The sequence below is a fragment of the Notolabrus celidotus genome, chromosome 15, assembly GCF_009762535.1.
Source record: "Notolabrus celidotus isolate fNotCel1 chromosome 15, fNotCel1.pri, whole genome shotgun sequence".
Lineage (NCBI taxonomy): Eukaryota > Metazoa > Chordata > Actinopteri > Labriformes > Labridae > Notolabrus > Notolabrus celidotus.
The window spans coordinates 27134833-27149013 of NC_048286.1; the positions used below are offsets into that span (position 1 = coordinate 27134833).

Genomic DNA, 14181 nt, shown 5'->3' on the forward strand with positions numbered 1-14181 from the left:
GTGACCATGAACAAACAAACAGAGCCGGTCCTCAACAACACCAATCACAACCTAAACCTGGAGAGACACAACACATCACTCACGATGCTCAGCAAGTAAGGCAGACCAAAAGTCCACACGACTCATCCCATTTGCAGCAAAATGACTTTAGTGAGGACAAAGTAGTTTTAAGACAAAAGAAAGTAAAAGAGACAGATGATGAGAGACGGCAAAGACTTTCTGTCCACAAGGATGAGATCATGAAAGGAAACGTGACAGCAGCTATGGAAATCTTTGAAAATTTGAGAAAACGAGAGGAACTTAAAGGAATCTTAAGTCAAGTGCAAGAGATAGAGGGTGAAACCAGCAATGCAGATGACAGCTCCATGAAGACATTGTGTGAAAATGTCCCTGCTTGGATGGAAACACCAAGTAGAAATACACATCGGAGGAAACCAGAGGAAAAGAAAGTTGATGTCGAGCCACAGGACGATGATCTGGAGAGCATCTCCTCGGTTGAGACTGCATTTGAGGATCTGGAAAAGGCAAGCAAGGAAATCATGAATCTGAAGGAACAAACGCTGGCAAAACTTCTTGACATCGAGGAGTCGATTAAAAAGGCTTTGTACTCCGTGTCCAATCTGAAGTCTGAGGCTGACATCGCAGGCTTGTCTGGACTTTTTGATGAGTCTTTGAAATCTGAGCCAAACTTTCAACCAGCCAACAACATCAGGAAAATAAGTATTGTCTCAAGCAAGGCCAAATCAGGTAAAAACAAAGAGGTTTCTGATGTGCAAATGGATTCAGATTCAAGTAAACCTGATGTCCCCAGAAAAGTGCCCATTAAACCCCTCATTAGACAGTCTTCACAGTCTTCCCCTTCATTCATCTCCATTCACTCAGCTGCCAGAAAGCCTGCAGAACAACCAAAGCCAACCATGTCAACATTTAAACCAACAGCAGACGGTAACTCTCATACTTCACCTGCTGAAAGTAAAGATCGGGGTCAGGAGTCAGCTGCTGCTGAGTCCTCAAAGAGCAGTCACAGTCCTCCACAACGCAAGGTCAGTGTGCTCGAGGTACAAACAGTCCCCGAGCAACCAGCAGGACTAATCGGCAGAAAGACTGTTAGTGAAACTTACGAGGAGACCGACGGCTTTGGCAACTCATTTCTTTCCTCTGTGACTTCAACTGTCGTCACCAAACAGTCCGACGCCAAATCAACAGCACTTTTTGAAGTAGTCGGAAGTCCAACAAGATATGAAGTCGTGACATCCCCATTAATCAAAAGATCAGGGCGCCTGTTTGAAGATAGAGTGTCAAGCAATACCAAGGAGGAAGGGAAAGTGTTTGTAACATTTAGCCAACCAAAAGAAAAGCATTAGTTTAGACTGAGAGTATCCAAGTTCCCCATTCTAGCAAAGCAGGTCTTCCATTTGTGTATTTATTGTTTTCATGCAAAGGTTTTGTCCTAAAATGTATCTTATGAAATCATGAATATGTTGACTTTTGATTTTAAAAAAAGTGTCCTAGATTTTATACTGTAACCACATCAACAAGTGTTAAGTTCTTTTATTAAAAAACAGCATATAGTTGATACGTAATGGCATGTTGTTTCAATTGTGAAATAAATAAAACTTTAAAAGAAGTGAAATTTGTAATGGTCTGTCAGGGTCTTCCTTAGTATTTCAAATCTTTCAAGACCTGGAGTGATAAAGATGAAAAATGGTGATAAAGCTACCGAATCAGCAATAAAAGCCATGGAAGTTGTCAGTAATTGTGCTACATGAGGGTTTGCAGTCACAGAGTAATGATTCAAAGTGTGAAAAACACAATCTGCCATTTTGGTTTAAGTGTCAGGTAACAAGCAAATGGAAGTTACCAACTTCACAGTGTGGTAAACAGTTTGTTTGAAGCCAGGAGGGCTATGTATTTAATTATTGTTTGTTATATTTATTGTATTCTAATTTGGGAGCCTCATCTGTGGGTCCTCTAGTGACTTGATAGATAGATGTATAGAGGTATATGGTGTATGAGGTGTATTTTCAACATGTTTGTTCGCTTAGACTAGCTATTTTGCTTGTTACTGAGACTGTCAACAAACAAAAATACAACGTTATACAGTTTTGGAAAGCTGGCAGAAGTTAGTTTTATGGCCTGTGCTTTTACAATAACTCTAATGCACCCTGTTTGCCTAAATGTCCTCAGTCACTGTTGTCTCCTCTAAATGATAACACTTTTCCCATCCTAAATGACAGCAGGTCAAATCTTAAACAGTCGCTGGCTGGTGTTTAATATGAAGTTAATTATGATATAAAGAATAATGCAGTTTAATATTACTCCTGACATAAATATCAGACATGTTCTGGGCTCTAAAACATAACCAAATGTATTTTTCTATTTCATGAATTAATTAAAAATCCATAGAGAACATGTTACTGACTAAGGTAACCATGTATATTTGGTGTAATGTGCATGGGGAAAAATGAATTAAACATGACTTGTTTCTCACTTGTTATCATGAAATTGTTGTATCGATCAAATGGCAAAAGAAACAAAAAAACTAGAAACAGCACATCTGCATTATATATCGTTTTCATTATTAAAATGCTCTAAAAAATCACTCATGGCTGTAAACTATCTGTCAAATGATTTAAAAGTCAAATATAAAGATTTGATTCACCTGTCTTCACTCTGGATACGCATATGAAGGAATAAAGGAATTAGCAAAGCGGTTTGTTTTCCGCAACGGCACATAATACCACCGACATGAGGGCATGATTGAAAATTCACTGCCAAGTATGTGTTCCGGTTGGGTCAAAATCCCATGAGGGCTATGAGGGTAAGGCAAGAGCACCGGGGAAACTTTTATTGACGTTTAAAGGTGACATATCATGCAAAATCAACTTTTTAATGGTTCTTTACCTGAAATATGTTTCCCTGGCATGTCTACAAACCCCCCGAGAATGAAAAAAATCCATTCTGCCCCTGTTCTGATTTCTCCACCTTTCTGTAAATGTGTGTGAAACGAGCCGTTTCAGATTTCCGTGTTTTGGTACTTCACGACAATATCCGGTCTGTAACGGAGTCAGAGCTCGGAGATTGTTCAGCCCATAGACTGTATAAAATAATACTGAACCCTTCCTCTGTTTTTCATTCCTTGCACACATGTGTGCTAACAAGGAGCTTAGGAGGGAGGCATGCTAGTTGTAGGCTGTCTTAATAAACACAAAGGTCGGTTTTACTCCCCACGTCTGCAGATTTGAAGATCTAGTGGATGATTTTTATTTTTCATGGAAAAGTGCTAGCGCTAGTTAGCATAGCCACATAGCTACATGTCGTAGCTGTAGCTGTGTACCAAGACACACGTCGACATACTGACAAATAAAACAACAAGACATTTTGATGAAAGAAGCGTGATATGTCACCTTTAAGGCTCATCATGACATTAGGACAACTGAACACCAACAACATATCTGTCACAAAAAAAATCACTTCACCAGTGATCATCAGTTATCTTAAAGGCAGAGAGCATCAGTTCAAAAAGTGTCCTTGTCTGAATGAAGGAACAGTTTACAATTTGAATGCTGTACATATTTATCATTCAATCAAACGATGCCTTGTTCATTTACAGACAAGAGGCGATAGCAAAAAGCATCTCACATAAAAGCCACCGACTGTAACTAAAGGTTTAATGATACATCTTGGTAAAGTTAGGTTAAAATGACTTTTTTTCTATTATCATAGTTCCTGCTTCCTGACAAGGAAATGTGCTCTGCCTGTTTGACACCCGTGTATCCGATGGAAAAAATGGTGGCCAACAAACTTATCCTGCACAAGAGCTGTTTCTGCTGTAAACACTGTAAGAAGAAGCTCAGGTGAGAACATTTTCACATTAAAATGACGCCAATGAAATGGAAAAATATATGAAATAATTAAATGATACCTTAATAGAGTTTTTAGGAACCCTATTATGATTATTGCAAATCTCCAATCAACATAAATCAATCATTTAAGCACAAATAATGTAACCATGTAACAAATTCAGTGATATTTGATTTCAATTTGATGAATATTACAAAATACATATTCTGCTTTATTGCAGCATCCACAACTGTTCATCTCTTTATGGGGAGTTCTACTGCATTTCTCATTACCGACAGCTTTTTATAAGAAAAGGAAATTATGACGAAGGATTTGGGCACAAGCAACACAAAGACCATTGGCTTCAGAAAGATAAAGGCACAGATGAGCCAGACGCTGTGTCCACTCCCAAAGTGTCCACTCCCAAAGCGTCCACTCCCAAAGCGTCCACTCCCAAAGTCACAAAAAGTACAAAAAGCATCATCGACACAAATGATGGCATCAGAGATTCCTCTGCTAGTGTGTTTGTTACAAAGTCTTCTGCAAGAGATCTGGGATCCAACAGTGGTGCTGATGTTAAGGGCAAACTAAAAATGAGCTGGCCACCAGAGAAGAAGAGTGCAGGGGTTAATCTAGCTCCACAAACATATGAGAAAAATAACATACCTGACATTTGCAAAACATCCTCTTACATTAGGAGCTCCTCAGAGCATCAAAAGAGTGACACCAAGCAGGTGAAGATGAACCATGCTGGAGAGGTGAAAGATAAAGTGAAGACATTGTCAAGCTCCTTCACTTCAGGGATCAAGGGAGAAACAAAGACAACAGTTTATAACTCAACTGAGAAGTTCTCCTCAAAGGAAACCATAACAAGGAGTGATCCAATCAAAGTGGGGCGTTTTAAAGACAGCGTGGACAGCAGCTCTCCAAGAGTGCTTCACTTTACTGGGCCCTCCAAAGAGAAGAGTGTTACTGCCACAAACCAAACACCAGAGCTGAGAAATGTGACACAAACATCAAAGACGAACTACAGTCCAACGCTGAAAAGGAAGGACGGTTTTCAAAATAAGGCTAAGAAGGCAGTACGATTCTCTCCAAATGTTGAAGTTGCCAAGTATGACCTGTCTCCTCAAGTGTCCACAGAAGACAAAGAGGACACTGCACAGCGTTTAGATCCAATTGAAGAGAGCAAGGAGAGTAAATCCAAGGATTTAAATAATGACAGTGACAAAAACAACGTGGAGAATTTGTCCTCTGAGGGGGAAAGGGAAGTTAACCTTGAAATCCCAGAATACAAAGGCAGCAGAGAAATAAGCACAACCTTGAACCAAGAGCCAGATGTTAAGGTGGAGAGCAGTGAGGAGATCCCACAGACAGGTGGAGATGTTGTGAATGGAGTATCAGACAAGGTAGAAGAGTCAGCTAATACTTTCACTGAGACTGTTGAACCAACTCCAGAAATTGTGAAACAACAAGAGCCATCTGAGAGGTCAGACATAAATCCAACAGACTCCGTCAACCAAAGTAAGTCAGAAAATCCAGGTGCTCCTGCAGAACAGTCGAGCAGAGAGGAGGCCAGTCTTCAGAGGGATACAAATCTACTTGAAAAGGCCGACCCCGCCAATGATGAAGAGAGTGGGAGTCAAAGGAAGCCTGTTGCAAGATCAAATTCTCTGAAGGGTTCAGCAAAGCCAGCTGAAAAGCCAAAAGCCAGACTTGGATCCTGGTCCAAAGGAAAGAGTCCTTTGACAAAGCTCTTCAAATCAGGTGGAAGTGACAAGGCAACCAAAAGTGAACAGAAAGATGTGAAAAAAACAGATGGAAAACTCAGTGGTGGACTTTTAGGAAGACTGTTTCAATCATCTTCAGAGAAGGCAGAGGACAACACGAAATCAGCTGTGCAAGATGAAGGGAAGGACAAAACAGGTGCTGATGGCAAGACAACAGAGGAAGCACAAGAGGTTGCTTCTGATGAGACTCTAAAGAAGGCTGAGGTGGTTCATGAGGAAGAGGCCGGGGGACATAAAGAGGAGGAGTCCCAGTCCGCAGAGCCAAACACCCCAGATAGTAAAGAAAGTCCAACTGTGAGCGAAGAGCCAACTGACATGCTCAAAACTTCAACAAGTGAACCACAGGAAGACCAGACAGCTCCAGAACAAAAAGAGACAAATCACACTGATGACCAAGAATCTGATTTACAAAGTAGTCCCTCTTCAAACCTGCCTGTGGCTGATCCTGATCCTGATCCTAATCCTGGGGAAGCTGAGTCTACAGATCTTCCCATTACTGTGGAATCAGAGAGTCAGGGAACTGAGGAGTCCAGCACTCAGTTACCAGCTGAGAAAACTGCCGATGAAGATTTGAAAGTTTCATTTGATGATAATATTTTTGGAGATAGTCTCAGTTCAGCACATGATGACCCATTCCCCGTCCAGATGAATCCTAATGAATCTGCCCAAAAGCCAAAAGAAGTGCTGGATGCACCAGACATCGGAGGACAAGACCTGTTTGGTGGAGCGCTTCTTGATACCAACCATGGAGCTCCTCCAGGTCTGACTGATCTTTTTGGTTCACTTGACTCTCAAGATCTATTCATGAACAACCCTGGGGATCCATTTTCATCTCCTCTGAGTGACACAGTTTTGTCTGAAGCTTCTCCTGGTGAAGCTTTTAGTCTGTTCGACTCACAAACCCACTCAACATCAACCGAGAGTGAAGTGATGCTTGGCCTCTCGGATCCTCTTGTCCTATCTGATCCAGCACCTCTAAACCAAACTGAGGATGAAACTTTAAGTCCTTTGAGTACAAGCAGTCAGACGAAAGAGGACAAAACTTTAAGTCCTTTAAGTACAAGCAGTCAGACGAAAGAGCAGGAAACCAACTTCGACATATTCAGCTCCAATGATTTTCTGTTCACTCCATCACCTGCTGAAAATGTGCCTCATCACGAAGGAGCTGATGCTTCAACAAACCAGCCATCCACCTTTCCTGATGATATCTTTGGAGTCAGTGACTTCTCCAGCAGTGTGGACATGTTTGCAGCTCTGCCTCCCGCTGCAGGAACGTCTGACTCACTGAATGATTTCCTCGGAGCAGATACGTTTTCAACTTCTGCCCCGCCAACGCAGACAGATCTCTTTGCTTCAGACTTCTTTGCATCAGAACCACAGCTGCTACCAGTGTCTGAACCAAGTGATCTGGATTTGTTTGGGGGCGGTCTTTTAGTGGCTGACAACAACAGCAGCAGCAGTGAGCAAACAGCACCAAATACTGTGACAGACAGTAGCTGGATGGATGATTTACTCGGGTGAAAGCAATGACACGTTTACTTAATGACACAATTTGAATGTCTTAAAATAATAAAGACATGCTACTTCTTGATGTTTCTGAAACACACTTGAACCGATTTGAAAACCACTTGACAATCATCTCACAGAAATAACATAGTGTTTTTCTTATTGCATTTTATTATGGATTATGTATCAAATGAAACCTGTAATATAAATGTCATTTCAAATATGGTTCCAGATTTTGTATTACAGTTTCAAACTGATTGTATATTTTAATGTATTGATTTTCTTCAGCACATACAGAAGCTTGAACTGATAATGTGCTGAATGACTTATTATAAAAGGATCTGGCTTGAATAAAGTGTTAATGTAATCAAAGAGTAAGGGTTAATAACTCAGTTTAATTCATCTTTGAAAAGTTGTAAATACTGTGATATTAAAATGTGTTTGTTCTAAATGTATTCATTGATGATTTATCAAATAAAATCACAACTTTGAGCACTGAAGAAGTTATTTAATGACTACTTGAAGATGAAATATATACCAGGCAGAGTTGGGCAGTTAATCAATAAATATAGCCTGTTAACCATTAATCTGTTTACAAAGACATTAACTTTGATTAAAGTTAATCTGTTGATTCTGTTCAAAATTGAGGGAAGCTAATGTTAAAACCTGCTTGCAACATTCAACTGAGATTTAACTTAACTGAAGTAAGCTTCATTTAACGCAGAGTGACTGGTGTCTCAGCTCATTATACACGGACTGTAGTTTTCCTGACACTGTTATTTAGAAACCTTTAGGGGGCGCTGTTACCATTTGACATGGCCATGCTCGCTGTCCCTCCTCCCCTACACAATATATGGTACATTATACTTTATGTTTATTCATTTGAACATGGATGCAAAATTGTTATAGAAAAAATATTTACTGTAAAGGTTCATTTAGTTTTTTTGCAAGCACAAGAACAGACATGTTTCACATATGCATAGTTATATTTGATGAACACATTTATTGTAAACATTTTATTTTATCCTGTTATTATAACATGTTTATCATTTTATATACAAAGTGCATTTCACTCAGGATAAAAAATAATTGATCATAAAAAACTGTCCCTTATACAAAGGTAATGATAAGTAAAGCAGTATATGAAGCTGATTTACCTTTAATGTGTTGTGCATACTCGACTGTATAACCTGAACTTTTGCAGCTGCTTTTTTATCTGTTTATATAATGTTAAGTGACTTTACATTATACAGAGATCTACAGCTTTGTTGAACATGAGGCTGTGTTTGCTGAGGTCTCAGTTCTGTAAGAAACAAGACAATCATTGATTTTAAAGGAGAAAATTGAAAAATAGTAGAGCATGATGAAAATATAGAAATCATAGTGGAAGGTATCTGATTTGGTCACCTTCTCTTCTCGGACTCATCTGTATACTCAAGAATATCTTTCCTGCTGATGTCAGGGAGCAGGAAGCCGAGGGCTCCACTGATGATTGTGAGGCTGCTGAAGACTGTGATGGGTATGACCCTGTGGTACATGGTCAACATGTTGAGCAACGGAGCCAGCAACCCTCCTATTCTTGCTGCTGTGGCTCCTACACCTGAGGCTGTTTGACTGACAGGGGGAATAAATGGTGATTTTTTTTTTCATAATATGGGTGAAATGTTACATTTGGTTCAAACACAAGACATTAGAGTCCATCAATCTCATCTATTAAACAATTGATTGGACACAAAGGTGGCATCATTCAAAAATAAGTCCATGTTTTCTTTCCTCCAAGATCTGAAAATTTTGAACACAAACCCTGTGAACACCTACCTGACAGATGTTGGAAACAACTCTTGGATATAAACATTAGATAAGGTAGCACCCCACATCAGGAGGAAACGTGCCATGACGACCAAGGCTGTAACAACAATGCCATTCCCTGCAAAATAACAAGCATCAGACAAATGTGACGTCCAAACAAGTGAGGCAAAAACAAAATATAGTTTTTAAATGTTGTCAATATGTGGCAACTTTTACCCTGAGGAACAACAAGGATGAGACTACATGAAAGTCCTCCCAACACAGTTGTTGATATGAATAATTTTCTCCTTCCCAAAACCTCCAGCAGCCACAAGTTGAATGTGTGAGCTGGGACTTCAATCGTACCGAACAAGAACTGCGTCAGAAAAATGCTCATGCCAAAATTTGCCATGTTGAAGTACAGGCAGAGCGAAGCGAGGCTGGATGCAAACCTGCACCAAAGACAGAGAGAAACACATCAGACATACTGAGGACAACTTATTAAACTCAGGAAACTGCGGTGGCCCTGAAGTGCAAAACACAACTGCAAACTGTTGTTTCTTTGTATTTATAGCTAAGGTTATTGTTATTATATTTTTATTTTATTTTTTATTGTAGTTATTATTCTTATTCTTATTCTTATGCCTTGTACAAAGAGAGCACAGTTTACTAAAGTCAAATTCCTTGTGTGTTCAAGCATACTTGGCGAATAAAGCTGATTCTGATTCTGATTCTGAAAACACAACGGCACTCCAGGGCCACCGTATAAAACAGCCTTTATCTGAATATTAGCTTACACATATGCAGAGTCTACTCTTCACATGACCAATGAAAAATGACATTTTATACATTTCAATAAAACGTCATACAGTCAGTGCAGTTTTCATGATTTTCTTGATTTTCTGGAATCTTCTCACCATGCCAGCACCAAAATGACCAAATACTTCATTAGCACAGAGGATCTGTAAATAACTCTGATGCCTCCTTGGTTTTCAACTTCTTTCACAGCAATCTGCAACACAACAAAAATATTAACAGAGCATATTTATCAAAAAATTGTTCACCCTCTGAATTCGTTTTTTCTTTATTATCTTTTGGGAATAGATTGAAGTAGTTGGGTTTACATTATTTGTGATATTGTATGACATCAATAAATGTTATATAAAAGTTCGACTTCAGACTCATTGCTGATTAATATGAAGCCTTTAAAACTTTTACATTACATGCTCCTTGTCGTCCAAAGCCGAAGTATCTTCATGCTTTTATTTTCTAAGATTTTCAGGGATCACTGAATTGTTTCTGTTTTAAATTCTTCAAAATAAAAGCACACAGCCTGTAACAGGATGGCATTGCATGTAATTTGAAAAGCAACAAGATAAACTGTAAGAGGTTTTTCCAGCATTTAATTTTTTGTTTCACACTTAAAACTGTGTGGTAGCTGTGGTAGCACTTTGTAACAAATTATTTAAGCAGGCTTTAGGATAGCTCAACAATATCAAAATATGAAAGTATATACTATAGTGAGAAAGGGAGGTAGCTTTCTGGTTTCATGCATGAAGTATTGATCTGAATCAAAAAGATGGATGACATGAGACCTCCCAAAAAGTGATGTCAGAACATTTAGAGCTCCCCAATGACTTGCTGCAGTGCATGTCATAAACCAAACACTGTGTTAAAGGACAAACAAATCCATCCCAAACATGGTCTCTGTCATTGTAGTTAGTCTCTATAGTTAATTCCTATCAGACTGGTTTATGTCCATCTATTAAAGTCGTGAGGGTTCAGTACCTTGTCCAACAGATAGTCTGGGACAGTGCGTTTGTTGACAGCTGCTGCTTTCATGATCAGCCGTTTAGCCTCTTCTGTCTTTCCTCTGTTCAACAACCATTGGGCCGACTCTGGAATAAACCTGATGAAAACAAGAGGATGGATCAAATATTCTGTGATGAATCGATTAAATGTTGATTAAAATGAGCAAGTACACACCATATGTAGAAAACCACGAGTGCAAGTGGAGCTGCTGGGATGAGTTGGGTCACTCTCCAGTCTCTGATGATGTAGATCACAGTAGCCAGGATGCACTGACCCACTGCATCGAACAACTGAGTCACTAATGCCCCCAATGATTGTTTGGACACACCCATCCACTCGGTGACTGTAATCATAGAAACATACAAAGTGTTTGTTATACTGTCTCATTTTTTTAACAAATATAAAGCAAACCACAGAAGAAATTATAATGAAATAGAAACTAAATAGAAAGATTTGAAGTACATGGGTTTTTCCAGTATTTGACCTAAAAGCAGAATTTCAAAACATTTCTCTGAAGTTCTGGATAAATCATTATGAACCTGAAATAAAGGTTACACCAGTTTAAGGAACATGTGAGTGATCATGAAGCCGAGTTTGTATAGAGTACTGACCCAGTAAGATAGAGCTGACTCGATAACCTCCAACTCCAACTCCCACCAGGAGCTGGAAGACTAAATATAGGTAGATATTTGGGCTTAGTGCTGCTGCTATAATAAAAATAAACATTATCACAACTGGAATTTGATTTGCTCGTTTGCGACCAAACCTGAAAAAGAGAGAGAAAGAGATTAAAAATGAACTATGAAAAAGAGAAAAAAAGACCAGCTTTGATACTTGCACACACACATAATCACAGGAACTAATGGTAAAAAGTATGGTCTGCATTTTGAGATGTCAATCTGGACATTAGTGTGAATGTATTCTTTTATGTCAAGACAAAATCTACACAGCCAAAACAATCTTTTCACGCATCCAATGCAAAGTTACTCACTTCTTAGAAAAGCAGATATACTGCATGAAAACACTGAGGTCCCCACATGATAAACTTGAGGGTTATTTTGGTCATGATTTTTAGTTTGGGCCTTTGGTTCGTTAATCACATGGAAGAAATGATATCCTGTAGTGCAGGGGTTCCCAGAAGTGTGGGTCGGGACCCCCTGAGGGGTCGTGGGACACCAATGGAGGGTCGTAAGATGTCTTCCAGATTTTTTTATTTCTTTTAAGTAATCTAAATTTGCTTATTTAACCCATTATTGTAAAAATATTGACAAAAAATGTAGTTACATTTTAAATAAAACCCTGCATATAAGTACATTTCATTAGTTTTCTGCCTTTATGTGTTGCCAGATGACTCCTAAAGTTTGGGTTAGGGTTAGCTAACAGTTAATTATGTAGGTAAACTCATTTTAAAGTTGAAGTAAATGAAGTATGAAACAACATTTAATCACTTGGAGGGACAGTAGGGGTCACAGGTCTTTGGCAACTATATTTTGGGGTTCGCGGGCTGAAAAGTTTGGCAAATCCACAAATGCATATGCAGCATAGACTGTAAAAAATATGGACGTAGTATCCGTGACGTCACCCATCTGTTTCTGAAGAGCTGTTTTGAGACCAATCGGCTGCGGCAGCCATATTGCTTCTGTCGAGCCAGTGTGACGTAAAGAGGCGGGCTTTGAGCCTCCTAGCCAACAGCTGCAGTGTTCCCACAGGCAGCTGTGCCTCTCATTGGAAGACTGGTAATCTCAATATCTTCGAAATTGCCGAATTAGAAAAAAATTCACCCCCCTCACAGTGAGAGGACGTAGAGAAATTAGCTATCCAGACTACACTCATCTTTTGTACCAGGCTGTAAACATGTTTATTAATGCTGCAAAGATCGTCTTTTCCCCATTCATGTGTATGTGACTTCCGGTACTTCCGGAGCCAGCCTCAAGCGGATCCTCGATGAACTGCAGCTTTTAACACTTCCGCATTGACCCATATTTTTAGACCGGAGGTTGCCGCTTGATATGCAGTCACTTACACATCAAGCATGCAAAATGTTTGCCCTGAGTCCAGCCTTACAGACTCAGAGTGTCTCACTTCAGTCTGCCCAGCCTCACTGCTGACTTGTTGGAGTGAACTGAGGAGTTTATCACTGTTTTCTCTAAATCTATGATTATGACCTAATGAGGGTGAAAAGCTGCCAAAAAGTGGCGCTGCTAGATATCCCAGAATGCATTCTGCAATTGATTTTTTTGAGGGATTTAACACACCGAATCTTAAAAAAACGCATTTTAACTTGCTACCATGAAGTCTTTAAATTGTCTTCAATAAATTGGGAATAGAATTTATAAGGTTCATCTTTTTAACATGTTGAATCACAAAGTATTCATACATCAGGGACCAAATATATTCTGCATAAAATTCACTTACGATTCAGCAAAAGGTAAAAATATGAGGGAACCAATGAGAACGCCGGCCATGAACACAGATTGTATGAATTCCACCAGGTTAGTCCCGCCACAAACTAAATCAAACTGTTAAAATATCAAGATATTAAAGAGGATGTTTCATGTAACTGAATGTTAAACGTCTGCTTATTTAAAGCTCCATACTTACATCAGTGACGACGGTGCTGTTAAACATGGTGTTGATGTAAACCCATCCATTCTGACAACCTATGGTCTCATTGAGCCCGTTCTCTCTGATGGTACTGATGTTCCAGTCCACAGGTTTGAACATCTGACACCTGCTGTAGGACCCATCCTCCTCGTGGGGCACAGTCAGGTTCAGCTGCTCCTCTGGGGTCAGCTCAGAGTCTGCCTGAAGGATCCAGGCTGTGTTACAGTGTCGCTCTGGATCAAACTCCACAAAAAGAAAACTAGCAAAGACAAAAGACTGAATCAAATTTGGGAAGCTAAGTGCAAGTAGAGTGAGCTGTTGGAATAATCCAAATTCTCCAATATTCCTCAGGATCTCTTCAAAATCAGCCATGATAAACTCAGTTATCCTACAGTGTGTAGGTTTGAGTATCACACCACAGGTTTAAACAATACCTGTTAATGTTTAACCCATCTAAAGAGCAGACCAAATACTGATTATAATTCATACCTGCCTTTCAAGTTTCTTTTATTCTTGACTGGATTTAACCTCTGAATGTTATCTCTACATCCCACACCCACAGGGAGCCTTAATGTGACACACCACTGAGACCCAGACTGTTTTGTTTTTACTTTTTACGAAGGCCCAACATAAACTGATGGGCTTGTGATAGGCTTCCTAAAGGACTTATATTGGTGGAAAGAAGTCCACCTGGGACCCAAACAGAGCCCATGTTCACTGTCTGTACTGCATAGCCAGTTCCAGCCTATGTGGTCCCTGAACTAACCCACTTAAAAACCTGCTCAGAGCATATGTACAGTTCAAGTGCCTATTAAAGCTAGAATTGAAAGCGCTGCTA

At 39.5% G+C, this 14181-nt stretch overlaps 2 protein-coding genes across 2 annotated transcripts; one reads left to right on the forward strand and one right to left on the reverse strand.

The window, feature by feature from the left end:
* The first annotated feature begins 2737 nt into the window (after window positions 1–2737).
* Window positions 2738–7631, forward strand: LOC117826201 (flocculation protein FLO11-like). The gene is made up of 3 exons (XM_034702103.1): window positions 2738–2821; window positions 3727–3857; window positions 4085–7631. The coding sequence occupies exons 1-3, from the start codon at window positions 2807–2809 to the stop codon at window positions 7152–7154; spliced, it is 3216 nt and encodes a 1071-aa protein (XP_034557994.1). The 5' UTR covers window positions 2738–2806; the 3' UTR covers window positions 7155–7631.
* A 581-nt stretch (window positions 7632–8212) lies between these two features.
* On the reverse strand, window positions 8213–13715 carry LOC117826685 (solute carrier family 22 member 13-like). The gene is made up of 10 exons (XM_034702939.1): window positions 13341–13715; window positions 13155–13258; window positions 11351–11505; window positions 10914–11082; window positions 10716–10836; window positions 9845–9939; window positions 9165–9379; window positions 8958–9066; window positions 8547–8753; window positions 8213–8442 (listed from the first exon to the last, which is right to left on the reverse strand). The coding sequence occupies exons 1-10, from the start codon at window positions 13713–13715 to the stop codon at window positions 8397–8399; spliced, it is 1596 nt and encodes a 531-aa protein (XP_034558830.1). The 3' UTR covers window positions 8213–8396.
* Between the last annotated feature and the right edge of the window lie 466 nt (window positions 13716–14181).

Bases quoted from the DNA above. Each gene is read 5' to 3' on its own strand.
- LOC117826201 (XM_034702103.1), top strand. The intron at 3,858-4,084 runs GTGAGAACATTT...GCTTTATTGCAG, and splicing joins CACTGTAAGAAGAAGCTCAG to CATCCACAACTGTTCATCTC.
- LOC117826685 (XM_034702939.1), bottom strand. From the start codon at position 13,715: ATGGCTGATTTTGAAGAGATCCTGAGGAATATTGGAGAATTTGGATTA. The intron at 11,506-13,154 runs GTAAGTGAATTT...TCTCTTTTTCAG, and splicing joins TTTTTACCTTTTGCTGAATC to GTTTGGTCGCAAACGAGCAA. The intron at 9,067-9,164 runs GTAAAAGTTGCC...GTTATTTTGCAG, and splicing joins CATCCTTGTTGTTCCTCAGG to GGAATGGCATTGTTGTTACA.